At 45.0% G+C, this 20,388-nt stretch overlaps 1 protein-coding gene across 1 annotated transcript in view; it reads right to left on the minus strand.

Annotated features, from left to right (window-relative positions):
- POLN (polymerase (DNA directed) nu) overlaps positions 1 to 20,388 on the minus strand; it is a 296,309-nt gene that overhangs the window by 163,696 nt on the left and 112,225 nt on the right. The window contains exons 12-14 of the mRNA XM_006893654.1: positions 4,311 to 4,367; positions 2,704 to 2,757; positions 939 to 1,004 (exon numbers count right to left, since the gene is read on the minus strand). Of these exons, the coding sequence (XP_006893716.1) occupies positions 939 to 1,004; positions 2,704 to 2,757; positions 4,311 to 4,367 (177 nt within the window). The remainder of the gene's footprint in view (positions 1 to 938; positions 1,005 to 2,703; positions 2,758 to 4,310; positions 4,368 to 20,388) is intronic.

Genomic DNA, 20,388 nt, shown 5'->3' on the forward strand with positions numbered 1-20,388 from the left:
CTCTATTTGCAACTTTTTGAGAAAGCGCCATACTGCTTTCCACAGGGGTTGCACCATTTTACACTTGTTATTGTTGATTGTTATCGAGGGGAGCACAAGTCATAGTGACCCCATGAACAAAAGGCCAGAAGCCCCTCTACAACTTTCGACATTTATCAAAGTTAAAAAAAAAAAAAGGAAAATAGTCTTCTTTAATTAGAAAAGTATAAGGCCATTTAGCACAAGTTCAACACTTCAAATGCTACTAAGCTACGTCATCAGTATCAGAGGGCTCCGGTGGCCGAGTGGTAAGGGGCTGCACTGCCACTCTGAAGGTATGTAGCTCAAATCCACCAGCTGCTCTGCGAGACAGGATGGGTAGTGTCCTCCTGTGTGATTTATTGCTTCTGAAAACCCATGAGAGGGTCAGCTATGTATGAGTTGGTTCTGATTTGATGGTACACAACAACAGTAACAACAACAAGCTGCATCATAAAATCAAGGGCATGTACAAGGTTTTTTCCAATCAGTGATAATCTTCTACCAAAATAAATGGACTTGCTCATTAGATGGCAGGAGACCTCACCACATTTCTGGGAGCCAGAAGTCACCTGCCCAGCATAACCTGATGACAAAGAGCAAGCAGTGGGAAGGGGTCCCTGCTGCTTTTGGCACTGAAGGGCATCGTTTTCTGGAATGAAGACCTAGCCCCTCGCTTGCTCACATGCTTTGAGAGGGTAGGGTTTATAGGTCTCCTTCACCCTACTATGTTCCTAGAACACAGGAGGTGCTAGATAAATATTGGCTGAGTGAAGGAACAGAATGGAGCCATTTGTCAGCACAGGGGTCCCCTCATCAATGAAAAGCATCATATTCTAAGTGCCCATAAAAGCACACTCCTAGGCAACACTTCAATTACATAGCAAAGGACCGGCAGTCACAGAAAGCAGCTCACTTACGGGATGCTTCGCTGAAAGTCGTCCAGTCACGGTCCCTGTCTGGTTCCATGTAGAGGAAATGAAGCCCTTTATCAAGTAAAAAACAAAGCAAAGCAGAAGCATCTTAAATTCAGAATGACTCTGTGCTAAATTCAAACCTGTTCATGGCTGACCAAAGAAAAGCAGAATAGATTTTAATTTTTAAAATTTGGGTGAAACAGAATGGTAACTGGAATGTGGGGGACACAAGTGCCCTGGGAGAGAGAAGTGGAGCAGGCTTAGAGAGCCCTTTCCGGAGCCTGACGCAGGCGACTCATTTTTTGCCAGGACTCTCGGAGAGCAGCACACACGCAGAGCAGTGTGGCTTTACAGAATCATCGCTCCTGTGTGCTGCATGGTATTCCACTGTGGGAACGTACCGCAGTTTCTCAATCCATTCCACTGTGGTTGTGCATTTGGCTGTTTCCACGTTCTTGCTATGGTGAATAATGCTGCTACAAATATTGGCGTACAACATGGGAGGGACTGGAGAGTATAATGCTAAATCATCTAACTCAGTCTCATAAAGACAAGTATTGTAGAGTGTGTATGAGGATCCAAGATGGGGGCCCTTAAACAAAGGGTTGCACAATTTAATGGGTGGAGGGAGTGACTGGTAAAGTTAAGGGGAAAGGTCTGGTGTGAAAAACAATGTACATAAACTTTATGAACTTTGAATGTAAACATGTATAAAATAAATTTAAAAAAAAAACCAACCAACCAAACACAAACAACCAAAGCAGCTTGGCTGGCTGGCATCTCTGAGCAAGGTACCATTGTTTCTGACTCTGTCGTTTAAGAGATTTGGTAATTTCATGACACACACACTGTCTGTGTTTTCTAAGTGGGAGATTGTTTTTAGAAGGGCACTGATTTGAAAATTTTCCTATTCTGGTCCAATCACATTTTGCAAATTTGGGTCTGTTCTAATTTCACATCATTGGCCATGACTGAATTGGGAAGAACCAGTTCAGAGCAGTGGCTAAATTGAGAGCATGTCAGGTCCTTTTGTTTTCCCCTGCAGTACACAGTGCCCACTGTCCTCGTCCTGCAGGAAAACAGCGGTCTGGCCTATAACCCCAAGCCTGGACTTCGGGGGTTCCCAAACTCTAAGACATGATCTGGGATGGGGGAAGAAGGAAACTGTGAAGATTTGTAGATCTTCACATTACAGTGCATGAGGAGGGAAGCGACTGAGGGACAATGAAGGGAACGCTAAGAAGGGAATTCCTGCGGGTAGACTTCAAAGAAGACAGGTACTATCACTTACTGTGTGACCACAACATTTCACAAGGCAAGTAGTCTAAAAAGTAAAGTGATGAAATCTGAGGTGGCAAATGACTCCAGAAAAGTGATGCGAACAACAGGTGGGTAAAAACATGATCATCTGTGCAGTTATCAGGGAAATGCAAGGTTTTATGTCATAATGTCAAGTAATGCTGTAGAGGTTGGTGGAGAACAACATCACGGTTTCTGCTTCAAGAACAGTAGATGATTTAGTAAAAACTAGTAGATAATTTAGTAAAAAAATATATATATATATGACCTCTATGTAAACCTCCCTCTGGTGGCCTCAAGGTAAGAAGTTGTGTTGCAATTCTGAAGGTATTTGGTTCAGATCCATCAGCTGCTCGGTTGGAGGGTGAGCTATGGGCCAATTCTGGCTGAACGGTACTGAACAACAATCAGTCTCTAGTTAAAGTCATATATAAGCATTAACCACAGAATTTACTGAAGATTCAGTTACCTTTTTCATGCATGCTAGCAAGCCATCCACAAAAGTTGACTTGATCTTGTGAACCTAAATTACAAAATGAAAAAAAGTTATCTTTTTTTTTAGAAAAATATTTAAAGTACTTCTGATACCAACTAATATGACCCCAGGAAACCTGAAAGGATTTTCAGTGGCACCAAGAATTAAATACGAGAGTTACAATGGAGGCTATCACTTGCATTTTAAGTTAATGCTATATTTTGGGCAATGAAAAAAATGCTGCAAAGATGAGAATTCCAGTATACTTCTCACACATGTCTCCTGCAGGAATCCTCTTTAATATCTCTTTCAATTTTTAGGATACTTCAAGGTGAAAGGTGTATAGCCCTCACTAGAACAGAGGAGGCCAAGGACCAGTACCAATGGTATAGCTATGGCGAAAGCTATAAATGTGGCCCAGGAATAGCAGAGAACTGTGGAAGTCCACAGAAGACACATGATAAAGAGGGCAGGATTGGAACAGGAAGAAAGAGGAACTTATCAATGAGTCATTGATTTTCATGCCAGGTAATAAATCACAGTCAGTGAGTAATTAGCCAGGCCCAGAAGTGAGGCGAGGAAGGAGGCTAGTTCTTAATCATCATCTCAACTGGATACTGATGAGAAAAGTATTATTTCCCTTGAAGTCAAACCATAACAACATACCAAATATTTCCTTCTGCACTTGGGTTAATTTTCTTTCTTTTGTTGCTTGCTGTCAAGCTGATTCTTACTCATGGGGACCATATAAGACAGAACACAACTGTCCCCCAGGTTTGTAATGGTTACGTGCATGGCTGAGAATTGAGCAGCTTGAACCCACCAGCTACTCTGTGGGAGAGAATGATTAGCAAGACCTGGTGATCGACACTCTGTAAGGGTTATGGTTTAGGAAATTCTCGGGGTGTAGGCCTGATGATCTACATCCCATAATGGTTACAGTCTAGGAGATCTCTGGGTGTAGGACTGACGATCTACATCCCATAATAGTCACAGTCTAGGAGATCCTCGGGGTGTAGGACTGATGATCTACATCCCATAATAGTCACAGTCTAGGAGATCCTCAGGGTGTAGGACTGACGATCTACATCCCATAATGGTTACAGTCTAGGAGATCTCTGGGTGTAGGACTGACGATCTACATCCCATAATAGTCACAGTCTAGGCAATCCTCTGGGTGCTGTGAGTCAGAATCAATGAACTGACAAACAAGAACAATCTTGGCAGCAGGTCCCAGGTCTGTCTTTGTTTTGGTTATAAGTGGAAGGTGTTGCCATTGTTACAGCACCGTTTCCTTCATGCAGGCTCCCTGGAGTCACAATGTGGAGCAAGACAGACTACACATTGAGTAAAATTATATCAGAGCTCAAGAAAGTTGGGCTGCTAGAGGGCAACTTGAAACAAAGGGGTTCGACCCACTCACATTGCACTAAGCTCCTTTAGTAGACAACTCAAACCCATGTCACCTGCCTCTGTCTACAAGACGCCTTCACTCTAGATCACACATGGGACAGCTTCAGCCACACGGGAATCCAGTCAGCTGGCCTGCTCTCACAAGCTCCTTTTCACCACCAAGTCTCTACAAAAATGCTTTCACATACCTGCCTATATTCCAAAATGATCTTGGGTAATGGGTGAAGGTCTTGTAGAACATTCAACTGAAAAATAAAAATAAATTCACCAATACAATTCCTTTGAACACTTATGATCAGCTGGAAAAAACCCTAAGAATACTTGGTTTATGTTGGGCATATTTTTAAAAATGAAAATTCATCGTAAGCCAAATTTATCAAGTGCCACATCCTTATCCTGTTGTTGTTGTTAAGTGCCATCGAGCTGCACACGACTCATAGCAACCCTATGAACAAAAGACCTGCACACTTGTATAACTTTCATTGTTTCTCCATGTTCATAGAATTTCCAGAGGCAAGCTGTTTCAGAAGTGGATGCCACTCCTGCTTCCAAATCCTTATCATATTCAAATTAATTTTGTTGTCAGCATAGGAGTTTGGAGAAGTTGGATCCTGAAGGGTGATTCTGATTTACTTGAAAGCTGGATGTACATTGTTTGGGAGTTTCTCACTGTGTTAACAATCAAGTGTAAGCTGATTAGCTGTTTCTGATTTCATTTGCAATCAGCTGTGGGTTGAAAGCCTCTTGCTTAAGAAAACAGGATCTGGTGGGAGGGCTTTTGTATTTAAATGTCAGTTAGGTCCTGCCTGAGAATGAGTCTCCAGCTTGGAGCAGTTGGATCCTGGAGGTGTTTTTTATTTACTTAAAAGCTGATTGTAAACTGGGTGTTAACTGTGCTTGAGGAGAACTGTTGTTCTAAAGGATACAGCACTTGTATGTCAGTTTGCTGTACTGAGATAACTTGGGGTTGCTGTGATACTGACATCTGTGCTAATGGTGTGTCAAATGCTTTAAGGGTTGCCCAGGGTGGACATGTTTTGGTGGAGCTCCCTGATTAAGGCAGGCTAGGAAGCAGGATAGGCCATGTGCTTCCTAAATAACAACAGGCATTTGGAAACCCTATGAACACTAAAGAAATGGGATAGCTATAGTAGTGTAGTTCTAGCACCTAGATTGGAAGTCAGTTGAAATGAGGAAAAACAATAACAAACATCATTTAACAATTGGAACATGGCATGTACGTTAACTTGAATGCTGGAAAAGTGGAGATTATTAAAAATGAAATGGAACACATGAGCAGCAACATACTAGGTATTAGTGAGATGAGATGGACCAGCTTCGGCCACTTAGAGTAAGATAATCACATGGTGTACTATGCTGGGAATGAAAACAGAAGATTGGCGTTGCATTCATAGTCAAAAAGTCAATTTCAAGTTCTATCCTGAAATACAATGTTGTGAGTGATAGGTTAATATCCATATACATATAAAGAAGCCCCATTAACATGACTATCATTCAAATATATGTTCCTACCTCAAGAGCCAAAAAGGAAGAAATTGAGAATTATTACCCAAGTTTGCAGAGTGAAATTAACTGAAGATGCACTCAAGATGTGTTAATGACAACTGATGACTGGAATACAAAAGTAGGAAGCAGTGAAGAAGGTATAGTAGTTGGAAAATATGGGCTAGATATGGGATAGAAATGAGGCTAGTAATAGAATGATTATTTTTTAAATTTATTTTATTATTTTTTGTGTGTGTACCATCAAATTGGATTTGACTTGTACAGGAGGAGATTGTCCCTCCTTCTCCAGCAGAGCATCTGGTGGATTTGAACCATGTACCTCTGGGATTGCAGTGTAGCTTCTTGCCACTAGGCCAGCCACCAGAGCTCGCAGAATGATTATATTTTGTATTTACAATGACATATATTGCAAATACCTCTTTTTAAAAGGCACAAACTATAACTTTACACATGGATCTCAATTGATGGGCTGCATAGGAATCAGATTCATTACACTAATGGAAGAAATCATTAAGGAACTCAATATTTGCAGTCAAAACTAGATGAGGAGCAGATTGTGGGTCAGATCACTAATTATTCATATGCAGGTTCAAACTGAGGCCAAAGAAAATTAAAATAAACTCAAAAGAACCAAAATATGATTGTGAATAAATTCCTTCTGAATTTCATGATCCTCTTAAGAATAGGTTTGAAGCACTGAACACCAGTGATCGAAGGACCACCAGTGAGTTGTGGGATGAAATCAAGGATATCATCCATAAAGAAAGCAAAAGGTCATTACAAAAACAGAGGAGAAAGAAAAAGTCGAAATGGATGTCAGAAGAGACTCTAAATATTGCACTGGAGTGTCAAGAAGCCAAAACAAAAGGAAAACATGTAAAAATCAAAGAACTGAGCAAAAGACATAAAGGGCAGCTCCGTAGGACAAAGCAAAGTAGTATAATGGAATGTGTAGAGAGCGTAAACTGGAAAATAAACAGGGAAGAACTCACTCTTCATTTCTCAAGCTGAAAGAACTGAAAAGCAAATTTTAGCTTCATTTTACAATACTGAAAGATGCTATGGGCAATATATTGAATGAACCAGAAAGCATCAAAAGAAGATGGAGAGAATAAACAGAATCACTATACCAGAAAGAATTGATTGACACTGAAAATTTCCAAGAGGTACCATATAACAGGAGCTGATAGTATTGAAGGAGGAAGTAGAAAGCTACATTGAAGGCATTGGCAAACAATAAGGCCCCAGGAATCAATGGGATACCAATTGACTTGTTTCAATTAACAGATGCAGCCTTAGATGCACTCACCAGTTTTTGGCAGAAATCTGGAGGACAGGTGTCTGGCCAAAAGATTTGAAGAGATCCATATTTGTTCCCATTCCCAAGAAAGGTGATCTGACTGAATGTGGAAATTATTGAACAAAGTGACTCGACAGCACATAATAACATCGTCGATATCACATGCAAGCAAAATACTATTGAAAATCATTCAAAAATGATTGGAAAAGTACATAGATAGGGGACTGCCAGAAGTTCAAGGAGGATTTGAAGAGCCCGTGGCACCAGGGATATCACTGCTGATGTCAGATGGATCCTGGCTGAAAACAAGGAATACCAGAATAATGTCTATTTATGTTTTATTGACTATGCAAAGCCATTGGGCTATGTAGATCACAGCAAGTTGTAGCTAACATTGAGAAGAACAGGAATCCTAGAATACTTGATTGTGCTCATGTGGAATCTATACCAGGACCAGGAGGGTGTTGTACGCACAGAGCAGGGGAGCACTGCATGGTTTGGAATTGGGAAGGGAGTGTGCAAGGGTTGTATGCTCTCTCCATACCTATTCAACCTGTCTGCTGAGCAAATTATCTGAGAAGCTGGACTCTGTGAAGAAAAGCGTGGCACCATGTTTGGAGGGAGACTCATCAGTAACCTGTGTTATGCAGATGACTCGACTTTGCTCGCTGAAATTGAGGACTTGAAGCACTTGTGGCAGAAGATCAAGGAATGTGGTCTTCCGTATGGATTGCATCTCACTGTCAGGAAAACAAAAGATTCTACCACTGGACTGATAGGCAGCATCGTGATGGTTGGAGAGGAGATTGAAACGGTCAACATCTTCATCCTGCTTGGCCCCATAATTAACACCCTTGGTACCAGCAGTCAGGAAATAAGGAAAATCTGCAGTTAGAGACCTTTCCAAATCATTGAGGAGTAGTGATGTCATTTTGAAGACTAAGGTGTGTCTGATTCAGGCCATAGTCTTTCCAATTATTAGCCATGCATCTGAGAGCTGGACAATTAATAAAGATGACAGAAAAAGAAGTGATGCCTGAGCTGTGGTGCTGGAGAAGAGCACCGAACATCCCACGGACGGCCAACAGAATGAACAGATATGTCTTGGAGAGGTTGCAGCTGGAGTGCTCTTTGGAGGCAAGAATATGCTAAGAGGGGCTATTCCTTGAATAAGGACACGATGCTGGGAAAGGTGGAGGGTCAGCAAAGGAGAGGAAGACCCTTGACCAGGTGGACTGACACAGTGACTGCTGCAATGGGCTCCTGTGTGTCAGGAAGTGTGAGGATGGCGCAGGATGGTACATGGTTCAGATCTTTTGTTCACAGGTCGTCATGAGTTGTACTCCACTCAATGGCACCTAACAACAACAAACACAGGAGCTACAGTCTATTCCCAGGAAGGTGAAAAGAATATTCCTCTTGAGATAGTGAAATCTAACCCAGTCCCTGCGAGTTGCCATATGAGAAGCAAACAAGAAAATGTCTACAAACAGAAGACTTGAAAGTTTTGAGAACACTCAACATTTGAAGCATAGTTGTCTGGGCATGATTTCTGGAGGAAGCTGTAGATTATGATTATGCGTCTTTAAAAAGTTGAAATATGCATAAAGGGTCCTGGTGGCCGAGTGGTAAGTAGCTGCACTACCAGCTGCTTCACAAGAGAAAGACAGACAATCTCTTTTTTTAACCTTTTTAAAAATAATTATTAATTTTAATGAAAATTTACAGAGACTTAGGATTTCCATTCATTCATTGTTGCTCTTTTCTCCCTACTCACCTCTCCCCCAAGTTCGCTCTTCTCTTTGAAAAGTAAAAAGACAAATTCTTTCATTGTTATACAATCCCTCCCCTCAAGTCCACTCCACTGTGCAGCCTTCGTTCTGGACTCCTGTCATGACAATAATACCTAATCACATATCCCTTTTAAACAGTTCTCTCCCTCATCTGTTTCAATGCAGGAAACATAATTTATCCCATCTTTCTCAGTCTCCCCCCAACCCTGATGTCAGTCTCATCTTACAACAGTGGCATTATGCAGTATTTGTCCTTTTGTGACTGAGATATTTCACTCAGTATAATGTGCTCTGGGAGCCATCTTCTTTTGACCCTTCCTGGATCCTTTAAGATTTTGTCAAAAGCGTCTCTAAGTATTGCAACTTTGGGCTTGAATTCTAAGGCAGAATTAGGCTAGTAAGTGCTCAAAGAAGATAACAGACTTTTGTATCATCAGTGATTTATTAATTGCAAATACTTTTTATAAGAAATATAAATAGCGACCATACACATGGATTACACCTAATGGTATGCACAGGAATCAGATAGATTACATCTGTAGAAAGTATTGTTGGAGAAGTTCCATTAGGTGTGAAAACTAGGCCAGGTGCTGATTGTGCAACAGATGAACAGTACTCATATGCAAGTTCAGACCAAAGAAAGTTAAATCAAACCCACAAGAACCAGTATCTGACTTTGAGTCTATCCTACCTGAATTTGAAAATCACCTCAGGAAAATGTTTGAGTCCTTGAATACTAATGAATGAACATGAGATGGGCTGTGGGAGGATATCAAGAATATCATCCACAAAGAACGCAAAAGGTCATTACAAAGACAGAGGAGGAAGAAATAAGGAAGAGGAAGAAAGCCAAGATGGATGTTAGAAGATTCTGACTCTAAATATTATACTAGAATGCTGAGAAGACAAAGCAAAGGGAAGAAATCAGGAAGGAGCTGAAAAGAGCACTTCAAAGGGCAGCTCAGGAAGACAAAGGAAAGTATTATAAAAAATGTGCAAAGGGCTGGAGTTGGAAAATCAAAACAGCCAAACTCACTCAAAATGTCTTAAGCTGAAGGAACTGAAGAAGAAATTTAAGCCTTGAGTTGCAATATTTAAGAATGCTGTGGGCATAATACTGAATAATCTAGGAAGCATTTAAAGAAGATGGAAGGAGCCCAAAGAGTCACTGTGTCAAAAAGAATTGGCAGACAGAGAAGATTTTCACGAAATAACATGCAATCAAGAGTCAATGGTGATAAAGGAGCAAGTTCAGGCTGCTCTGAAGGAATTGGCCAAAAACAAGGGCCCAGGAATTGATGGAATACCAACTGACATATTTCAGCGAACATATGCTGCCCTGGACGTGCTCACCACGTTGTGCCGAGAAATCTGGAGGACAACTACCTGGCTAATTGACCGGAAGAAATCCATATTTATTTCCATTCTAAAAAAGGTGACCGTTTGACACAGGGTGAAAATTATCAAACAATATCTCTAATATTGTGTTGTTGTTGTTATGTGCCGTCAAGTCACTTGTGACTCATAGCGACCCTACGTACAACAGCTCTAAACTCGGCTCTGTCCTGTGCCAACCGCACTGTTTCTGACACACCCATCCCGATTATCCCAGTCACTGAATCAATCCACCTCATAGAGGGTCTTCCCCTCCTGCGCTGTCCCTCCACCCTCCCAAGCATGATGTCCCTCTCCAAGGACCGGTCCCTCCTTACAACATGTCCAAAGTATGTCAGATGAAGCCCCAGAATCCTTGGCTACAAGGAGCAGCCTGGTTTAACGCTCTCCAGGATGAATCTGTTTGTTTTCCTAGCAGTCCATGGTACATTCAATACCCTTCTCCAGCACCACAGCTCAAAGGCATCAATTTTCCTTCTATCCTTCCTAGTCATTGTCCAACTCTCTGATAACAAAATCCTGTAGAAGATTATCCAAAAACAACTGGAATATTAGATTGACAGAGAATAACCAGAAATACAAGCTGATTTTAGAAGAGGCCATGGCACTAGAGACATTATTGCCTATGTCAAATAGATCTTGGCAGAAAGCAAAGAGTACCAGAGGAATGTCTATCTGTGTTTCATTGACTATGCAAAGGCAATTGATTGTGTGGATCACAACAAATTGTGGCTGACCTTGAGGGGAATAGGAATTCCAGAATATGTGATTGTGCTCATATGAAACCTACACTTAAGCCAGGAAGCAATCCTCAGAATAGAGCAAGGAAACACTGTATGGTTCAAAAATTAGGGAAAGGAGCACATCAGGGATACATCCTGGCACGTATCTTTTCAATCTAAATGTGGGATAGATTAAAGAGGCTGGGCTTTATATAGCAGAATGTGGCATCAGGATTGGAGGATGATTCATCAACAACCTATGTTATGCAGATGACACATTCTTGTTTGCTGAAATTGAAGGGGACCTGAACCACTTGCTGTAGAAGGTCGACGGTAGTCTTCAATACAGATTAAAGCTCAATACCAAGAAGACAAAAGATTCTCACCACTGATAGATGGAGAAGAGGTTGTGACTGTTAACAATAACAGCATGCTTGGTTCTAAATCAACACTCTTGGAATCAGGAGTCAGGAGATCAAAAGATTAATTGCATTAAGGAGATCTGCTGTGAGGGACCTCTCCAAAGTGCTAAAGAGCAGTAATGTCAGTCTAGAGACCAAGGTGTGCCTAATATCCAGGCCATGGTCTTCACAATTACTTGGTATGCATCAGAGAGTTGGATGATGACTAAGGATGACAGAAGAATGCCTTTGAGTTGTGGTGCTTGAGAAGAGTGTTGAACTCTGGACTGCTAAGAGAACAAACATGTCTGTCTTGGTGAGGGTGAAACAAAGCTATTCCTTGGAGGCAAGACTTGTGAAGTTCCATCTCACATACTCTGGCCACGTGCTCAGAAGGGAACAGTCTCTGCTTGGAATGGTGGAGGGACAGTGCAGGAGAGGAAGACCCTGGATTAGATGGACTGATACAGTAACTGGGGCAATGGGGGTAGGTGTGTCAGAGTCGGTGAGACTGGCTCAGGACAAGGCAGGCTTCAGAGCCACTGTAGATAAGGTTGCTATGAGTTATAGGTGATTTGTTGGCACACAGAACAACAACGAGCATAAGTTTATATTTTTATGTTAACAAGGCAGGATTAGGGTGGGACGCATCGTCCTTACTTGGTCGCAGATCTGGTCACATGTAAGCAGGTGGGGTCTGCATGACCTTTTCTCTTTCAAGACATAACAGGAGAGAGACGGCAGCAGGCAGGGCCCGCAGCATGGAGAAGGAAGAGGCAGGAGTGGAGCTCCTTCTTTGGACTTGGTGGGGCTCTTGGATCCAGGGCCTGACTGACACCAACATATGTGGACATTTTCAAGGCACCCTCTGCCTGCAGATGCTTAAAGCTGATAAGGAATCTTCGTATCGAGCAGAGAAAGGATGTTCTTCCCTGGAGCTCATGTCCTGAATTCAGGCTTCTAGCCTTCTGAAGTCAATGACTTCATTCTACTTGGATCCACCATCAATTCACTTGCAATCCACAGTCATATTGCACTGGGAAAGCCTGCAGTCAGGGACCTCTCCAAATTACTGAGGAGTAATGATATCAGCTTGAGGACTACAACACGCCTGATGCAGGCCATGGTCTTTTCAATCACTTGCTGTGCATCTGGGAACTGGACAATGAATAAAAAAGACAGAAGAACTGATGCCTTTGAGTCGTTGTGTTGGAAAAGAGTCGTGAATCTCCCATTGACTGCCAAAAGAGCAGACAGATGTGTCTTATAGAAGGTGCAGCCAGAGTGCTCCTTGGAGGCAAGGATGACAAAGCTTCGTCTCCCACACTTTAGGCATGTTCGTGGTGAGGCTACTCCTTGGAGAGGGACATGATGCTTGGAAAGGTGGATGGACAGCAAAGGAGAGGAAGACCCTCGACCAGATGGGCTGACACAGCAACTCTGAGGACGGCACAGGACGGGACAAAGTTCATCGCTGTTATTCACAGAGTCACTACGAGTCCTACTCAACTTGACAGCCCCTAACAGGAAAACAAGAGCCCCTAAACTTCAAAAGGATAGGTTTCTGCTTGTGAGAGCCGTCCACTGTGCTGCTTTTGTTACTGTCCAGATCAAGCACCTCATGCTCCTTCCTCAGAGGTCACCCCACCCCGATCTTTATCACCACATACCATTTTTCCTCTCTTGGGATTTCATACAACCTTTCCAGTATCATGCCTTTTTCCGAGACTGGCCCCTCCTTGACATCTTTTGGACAACTTTTCATTTTCCCAGATCCATACTTCATGTATTCCAGGTTCCAATTATTAATAGTTCTGATGGCTTAGTGGTAAAGAGTCGCGCTGCCAACCTACAGGCCAGAGATTTGAATCCAACGGCTGCTCTATGAGAACGAGATGAGTAATCTCCTGTGAGATGAACTGCTTCAGAAAACCTACATGGCGGTCAGTTAGGAGTCACTTCCGACTCAACGGCACGTAACAACAGCAGTTGTTAGTGGGTGTCTGCAGCTGCTCCTCATTCTCAGGCCTGCCACATCTTTCACCAGGTGGAAGTTCTACTCCATCCGTGTCGTGATGGCAGACTTTACTCTGAAGAGGCAGCTCTTCCCGTCCGATCTCGGGTGCCTTCTGACCGGAGGGGCTCATCTTCCGACAGTAAATCCAGCAGTGCTCTTCTGCTATTCACGTGCTCGTCAAAAGCCTGCTATTTGCAGAAGTGGCTGGCCAGCCTTGTTTCTTATTCTGTCTTGGTCTGGAAGCTCTGCTGAAACCTGTCCACTGTGGGTGACCCTGCCAGTACCTGAAACACCAGTGGCAAAGCTTCCAGCATCACAGCTGCACACAAGCCACCACCGGAAGGCACGGTGAAGGAAGAATGGGACTTGTCTCATTAGTTCCTAGTAATTCCCACTGCTTTGTAATTGGTCTTGCTAGTCCTCGTGGCTTAGAGGTAAGGAGTCGTGCTGCCAGTCCAAAGGCATGCTGATTGAATCCACAAGCTGCTCTGGGGAAGAAAGATGTGATATCCTCCTCTGTGATTTACAATCTCTGGAGATCTACTGGACAGCCACCTCGGAGTCATTTCTGACTTGACAACACACAACAACAATAGCCAATAGTGTGAGTTTTCCAACAGTGGTGAGGTTTTTCAATTTGGTTTTTCTTTTCAAGCTCATCTTGGCTCTCCTTAATTGTTGCATTTCCATATAAGTTTAAAAATCCACTTGTCAATTTCTACCCAAACAGAACCTCCAACAAAACAGAGGTAGGATTTTTTTTTTTCACGTTTAAAAAGTACTTTATTTATGCGTCAAAATTTACGCCCAAGACACCCCCACAGCTTCACAGGAAACTCACCCCACAAATGGCTTTCTAGGCTGAGGTCCCTTCCACTGATCATCAGACTGGACACACGGCCCCTGGTAACCTCTGACACTACACCTGCCAGCACCGGCTTCACTAACGGAGGGAGGATTTTAATTGTGTTTTAAATTAATCTATCAGTGTGGGAGAGAACTGATTGTGTAATTTGAATGTACTAGTATAAAGCAGGTAAGGACCTCTCTAAATTACTGAGGAGTAATGATGTCTGTTTGAGGACCCAGGTGCGTCTGATTCACACCATAGCCTTTCTGATCACTTGCTATGCATGTGAGAGCTGGACAATGAATAAGGATGACAGAAAAAGAACTGATGTCTTTGAGCTGTGGTGCTGGAGAAGAGCACTGAACATCCATAGACTGTTGTGGTGTTAGCCTAAAAGTTGGCTTTGCTTAGCTATTTAGTCTCTTGTCTCCAGCCACCTTAACTGTAGGCATATGGTCCTGCAAATCACCAAGAGCTGTGGGACTAGTATAAGAGAAAGTGTGCTTCCCACAATGAGCAGCAAGATTTGAGGCAAGCAAGGCTTGTGGCAGCAAGATCCCGGTGAGAGTGAGACCTTGGTGGTGGAGACACTGTGGCATTGCTGTGGACAAACAGTGATAAGATGTGACTTGAAGTTTCTTGCATTTGTGCTGGCCACAGTTAAAGGTCTGGTTTTCTCACTGGATGTCTGAAGGAGAAGCTGACTTATAAACGCTGTGAGGCAAACCTTGCTGGATAATTTGGTTATAACTGCTCTGAGGCAAATCTTGCCAGATGATTTGGATTTGAACGCTAAACTGAAACTAGGGTCTCAATTTATTGAGGAATTGTGCCTTCCTTGGAACTGCTGGGCTAAAGCCAGGACTTGTATTGTGAGATATTCTTTGCTTCCCCCACTCACTTCCTTAACAAACCCCATTGTTGGTACCATAACTGTGAATAATTAATGAATAAATGAACTTCTGCTTCTGGGCTCTAGAGGCACCATGGGACTGAGCAATAGGCTCTTTACCTGCTTTCTGTTATGAGGCAGTGAGGGGCTGTCTATTCTTACTCCCTCAGGCCTTTTCAGAGAGAAGCTCACAGCCTTGTGCCCCAATGTCCTGTTTTCTCCTACTTAGACAACATCTGAAAGAACAAACAAATACGTCTAGGAAAGGGAACAGAGTGATCCTTGGAGGCAAATCTTTGCCTCACATACTTTGGGTATGTTGCTAGAAGGGGCTATTCCTTGGAGAAGGAAATGATGCTCAGAAAGGTGAAGGGTCGGTGAAGGAGAGGAAGACCCTCAAGGTGGACTGACACAGTGAGTGCTGCAATGGGCTTTAATGTGTCAGGAAGTGTAAGGATGGCACAGGATATGAGAGAGTTCAGATGTGTTGTCCCTGGGGTCACAATGGGTCGTCTTTGACTCAATGGCACCTAACAACAAGAACTGTAAGCCACTGAGCCCCATCATTCCCTGTTAGCATCAGCAGTGAGACAAAAACGCCCTGGTCAAGTACAGACACACACGCAGGAGAGTTATCGCGGCTGTCCTCAGATGCAGGCACTGCCCAGGCAGGGAGGCCTCTGGTCTCAGAATGACTGGGAAATTGCAGTTTACTTGGAAAAGGTAACCTTAGGCTGAAAGGACATAAAAAACACTTATCCAGGGAACTGCTGTAAGATAGAATGAACTCTCCTTATCTCAATTTCTTCCTCACAAAACAACTTTCTGACCAGCAGCTTCTGTATATCTTGACTCAAGTAGTCTGAGTAGACTTGAAAAGGATTCAGTGTTTGATCACATAAAACCCTGGACCAGGTACAGCACACATGCCAGGCGATCATGGAGGCAAAGCGCAGGAGGCTGGCTGCAGCTCCAGGCCCCGATCAAGCTCTCTTTGTTGGCTCCCTGGCACCAGCACCCATTATTCCATCTCCCATCTCAGTCTGCAGCTTCTCTGTGGTCTCCGGTTGGCAGCTCCTGTCCCTCTGACCTCTAAATGTCAACTTCTCAGGGTTCAGTTTGAGGTCCTCTCTGTTCTCGAGCCACGCTTTCCGTAAGTCAGTGCTTATCAAGGCTGGCTGCAGATCAGGGTCCCCAGGGAGCTTCGGAGCTGGCTGGAGATGGGCCGCCTGCCCAGCCAGAGCTGACTTAGACTCGGCGACCCGGCGCCACAGCCTTTCAGAGCTCCCAGGGGGGTTCTGACGGCAGCCTGGACAACTTCCACTCAGAAAGGCTGGCAACCTCCCAGACACCCGCAGCCCGAGACCTCCACCAAACTCTGTGCTGGTACCCCTGGCTGCCTGTGTGACTTCCCCACACCTAGGTCTCACAAGCACTTCTGTCTTGACAAGTCCTAGAGTGAATGCTGTATAATCTTCCTTAAAACAAGCAAAAAACCACACCAAAAAACCCCACCCCACCCTAAAAATCCACCTTCTCCCAGTTTTTCCTGAGCAAAAGGCACCTCTCCAGCTTAGGACACAGCCCACCAAGTAGGTGTCCCCTGCACTCCTGGCCTGTGTCCACACACTGATATATTAGGAGGCCCTTTCAGTTCCAAAAGTTTCTCTGAAAATCCATCCGCTTTGCTGTATCTATATGGTCATCAACCAAACTGCTGTGACAGCAGCAATCCCCACGGGACAGCAAGTCATCCTCAGCACCGAGACACTCACATCCCCAGACCCAGTGACACCTATCTCTGGTCTACAATGACAGCCATCCCTGGAAGGTCCTGAAGCACAGTGACACATATCTCAGACTCTAATGACCCCGTTCCTGACAGTGATGCATGTCCCAAACTCAGACACCACCCCTGCCTACGGTGTCACCCACTCCAGTCTACAGACTCCTGTCCCCAGGCCACTGTAAGGCCTGTCCTTGGCCTACGATGGCTGTCCCTGACAGTGATGCCTGCCCCATCTACAGTGACACCTACTCTGGAGCACTGTGACAGCACGTCTGATGACAGAGATACACGCTCCTGTCTGCAGACACCTGCCCCAGGCAACAGTAACACATATTCCTGGTCTACGATGACTGTCCTTGCTTACAACGACTCTCACCCTAGGCTGCAGTGACTACAACCCTGGCCTCCAGCAAACTAATCCTAGACTATGACACCTTGACTGCAGCAAGGCCCGCCCCTTGTCTGCACTGACCCAAGTCGAGGCCACAACGGCACTGTCTCAGTGACACCACAACAGCCCGCGTGCTGCAATCCTGAAAGAACAGTACAAATGCACCAGCTGCTCCATGGAGAAGGATGGGCAGTCTCCTCCTGAGTGATCAATTACCTCTGAACACACGTTGGAAGGTCAGCTATGGATTGGTTCCAACTCAGCAGGACACAACCACCACCACCCAGGCAGCTAGGAGAGGTCTTTAGGAAGCACCACGGTCATTCCTTTAGTTAAAGTCTTGCAGGGCCTCTCATTTAGCTCAGAGTCCACATCCCTGAGCCTGGGCGGGCCCTTGTGCCCTTCTAATCCGGCGCCTGCGCATGGCCGCAGTGTGTGAGCAACCTCAGGCCCCACGCAGCCCAGGCCTTTCCCATAACAAGACCTTGTCCACTGGGCGCAGGCTTCACTCCTTATCATCAAGCTCCAGTGTCATCATCACCTCCTCAGAGCCCTTGCCCTGTCTGCCACCCTCGTGTGTGTCCTCCCCCTCTTAGCGACTCTGGTTCCCCCACAGGATCCAGGTTTCTTTTTAATGAATCCTATTCTCATTTGTAACTGTGTGTCCGCTTGCTGAGGGTTTAGTTTCCGCTCCTGCCGAATCCAACGTTCCACGATGACAGACTCTTCCCTATGAGCTGTACTCAGCGTCTAACTCAGAGCCAGGGCCACGGCAACCAACAAGGAGGACATCAGGGCCTGTTCACAAGTGCAGCCCACCCCAGAGCCCAGCACGTGGCACGGCACCCGCTAGAGACTCTGTGTGGGGTGGTCACTGCCGTCCGCACTATGATGACACCCGAGGATGCCCTAGTGACATGTGCTGACTCGGTCTGAGTGACATCCAAGACCCAGAAGAGATGACCAGTTGTCAGGCCACCTCTGACTCGGCCGTAGACACAGCCTGTGCTTGTGTCCCTGACCCTCAAACTGGTCTTCCCGCACGGAATCCTGTGATGTCCTGGGGGGAGGTGGCTTCGCTGGTGGACATTCCTGCTGCTAAAGAGGGTGCCTGCTCGTCCCTCCTCGCGTCTCTGGAAAGGGGTTTATGCTCTTTGGAGAGGAGTCTCCGGCTCGAGGTCACAAAGGTACATAGTACAGTGTTCGGAGCTGCAGACATGTCCTGTCCAGCTACGGGAGACATCTGTGAACAGTGACCATGTGCTTAGTCACAGAGTCAAAGGACAGACGCTGTATCATGGACCTAACTACAATGCATCCAACTTACAAACCAGTAGCAAGAAACGGAAAAATCTCCATAAATTTGATTATTTTAAAGCTCATTCAACTCAAAGGTAACTCAATGGTCAAAGAAGAATCACAACAGACATGTGAAAATATGTGGAATTAAATAAGGAGAAAAAGAGTACATATCTAAACTTAGACAAAGATTCTCACCACTGGGCCAATTGGCAGCATCAGGATGGATGAAGAGATAGAGATTGTTCACAGCTTCAGTTTGCTTGGCTCCATAGTCAACACTCTCGGCACCAGCAGCCAGGAAATTAGAAGACATATTGCCATGGGAAAGTCTGCTGTTAGGGACCTCTCTAAAGTACTGAAGAACAATGGTGTCTCTTTGGAGACTAAGGTGTATCTGATACAGGCCATGGTCTTTGCTATCACTTGTTATGCATCGGAGAGTTGGACAGTGACTAAGGAGGATAGAAGGAGAATTGATGCCTTTGAGCTGTGGTGCTGGAGAAGAGTATTGAGGGTACCATGGACTGCCAAGAAAACAAACAGATTCATCCTGGAAAGGGTCAAACCAGGCTACTCCTTGGAGACAAGGATTCTAAGGCTCCGTCTAACATACTTTGGACATGTTGCAAGGAGGGACAGGTCCTTGGAGAGGGACATCATGCTTGGGAGGGTGGAGGGACAGCGCAGAAGGGGAAGACCCTCTATGAGGTGGATTGATTAAGTGACTGGGGTAATCAGGATGGGTGTGTCAGAGGCAGTGCGATTGGCACAGGACAGAGCAGAGTTTAGGGCTGTTGTACATAGGGTTGCTATGAGTCGCAAGTGACTCGATGGCACATAACAACAACAACATCTAAACTTAAAGGATTCAGTCAAGATTTGGTGAGCTCCTACAAGGTGTCCCAGGCATTGTTCTGGGCACTGGAAGCGGCTCGTGAATGAGACAAAGTCCAGGCCTCCTAGATCTTGTCAGGGAGGCCGAGCAGCAAGCAAATACGTGCACTGAACCTCTGTACTGTTAGGCTGTGTGAGCACTGGGCGGGAAGCCGGTGGGGAGGAGAACAGACGTAACGGAGTGGGGAGGCAGGAGACAGCGATGTTCATCCTAGAACGGTCTGCTCACAGGACTCCAGGGAGCGGGGGCCTAAGAAGTGGAGCAGGACCTGGCAGCGATGCTGGCATCACGGGGCAAATGTGCAAAGGGCGGGAGGCAGGAGGGCCTAGTACACAGCAGTACAGCTCAGAGGACCGTGTGACTGAGTGAGTGAGAAGGGGAGGGGCCAGGAGGCAGGCCACTTGGGCCTGTCCAGTCACTAGGAGGGCCTTGGCGTTCTTGTGACGGAAGTGGAAAGCCACTGGGGTATTTTAAGCAGACACATGGATCTAATGTGGTACTGACAAAACTTGTCTCTTTGCAGGTAGGTGGGGGCTATGAAATCAAGGGGGTGTGTCCAGCTGAGAAGACTGATCCAACAGCAGGAACCTGGGAGTCCTGAACAGACAAACAGGAGCAGACTACCAGACACAGTGTGTGCAAATGAAGAGGAAACAACGTCCGCATTGCCCACCTCCACGCACAACCTTCACGTTCAAGGGCTCGTGCGAAGACACAGGGACAAACATGAAACGGGACCTCAACCTCTGCCATGTCTGCTTGTTCTCAACTACAACGCACCTTCAAGGAAGAAAAGCAAATTTACAAACCCAAACAGCCACTCAGTCAACTCTGGTTCACAGAGACCCTCCGTGAAGTTTCGGAGACTGGAGATCTCTACAGGAGAGACTGTCCGTCTTTCTCCTATGGAGCAGCACGTGAATTTGAGACACCAACGTTTAGTTCAGCAGCTCATCACATTTTTCACTACGTCAGGGTTCCTCCAGAGCTGC

Source organism: Elephantulus edwardii, unplaced genomic scaffold, assembly GCF_000299155.1.
Source record: "Elephantulus edwardii isolate Elephantulus edwardi_28Jun2011 unplaced genomic scaffold, EleEdw1.0 scaffold00129, whole genome shotgun sequence".
Taxonomy (NCBI): Eukaryota; Metazoa; Chordata; class Mammalia; order Macroscelidea; family Macroscelididae; genus Elephantulus; species Elephantulus edwardii.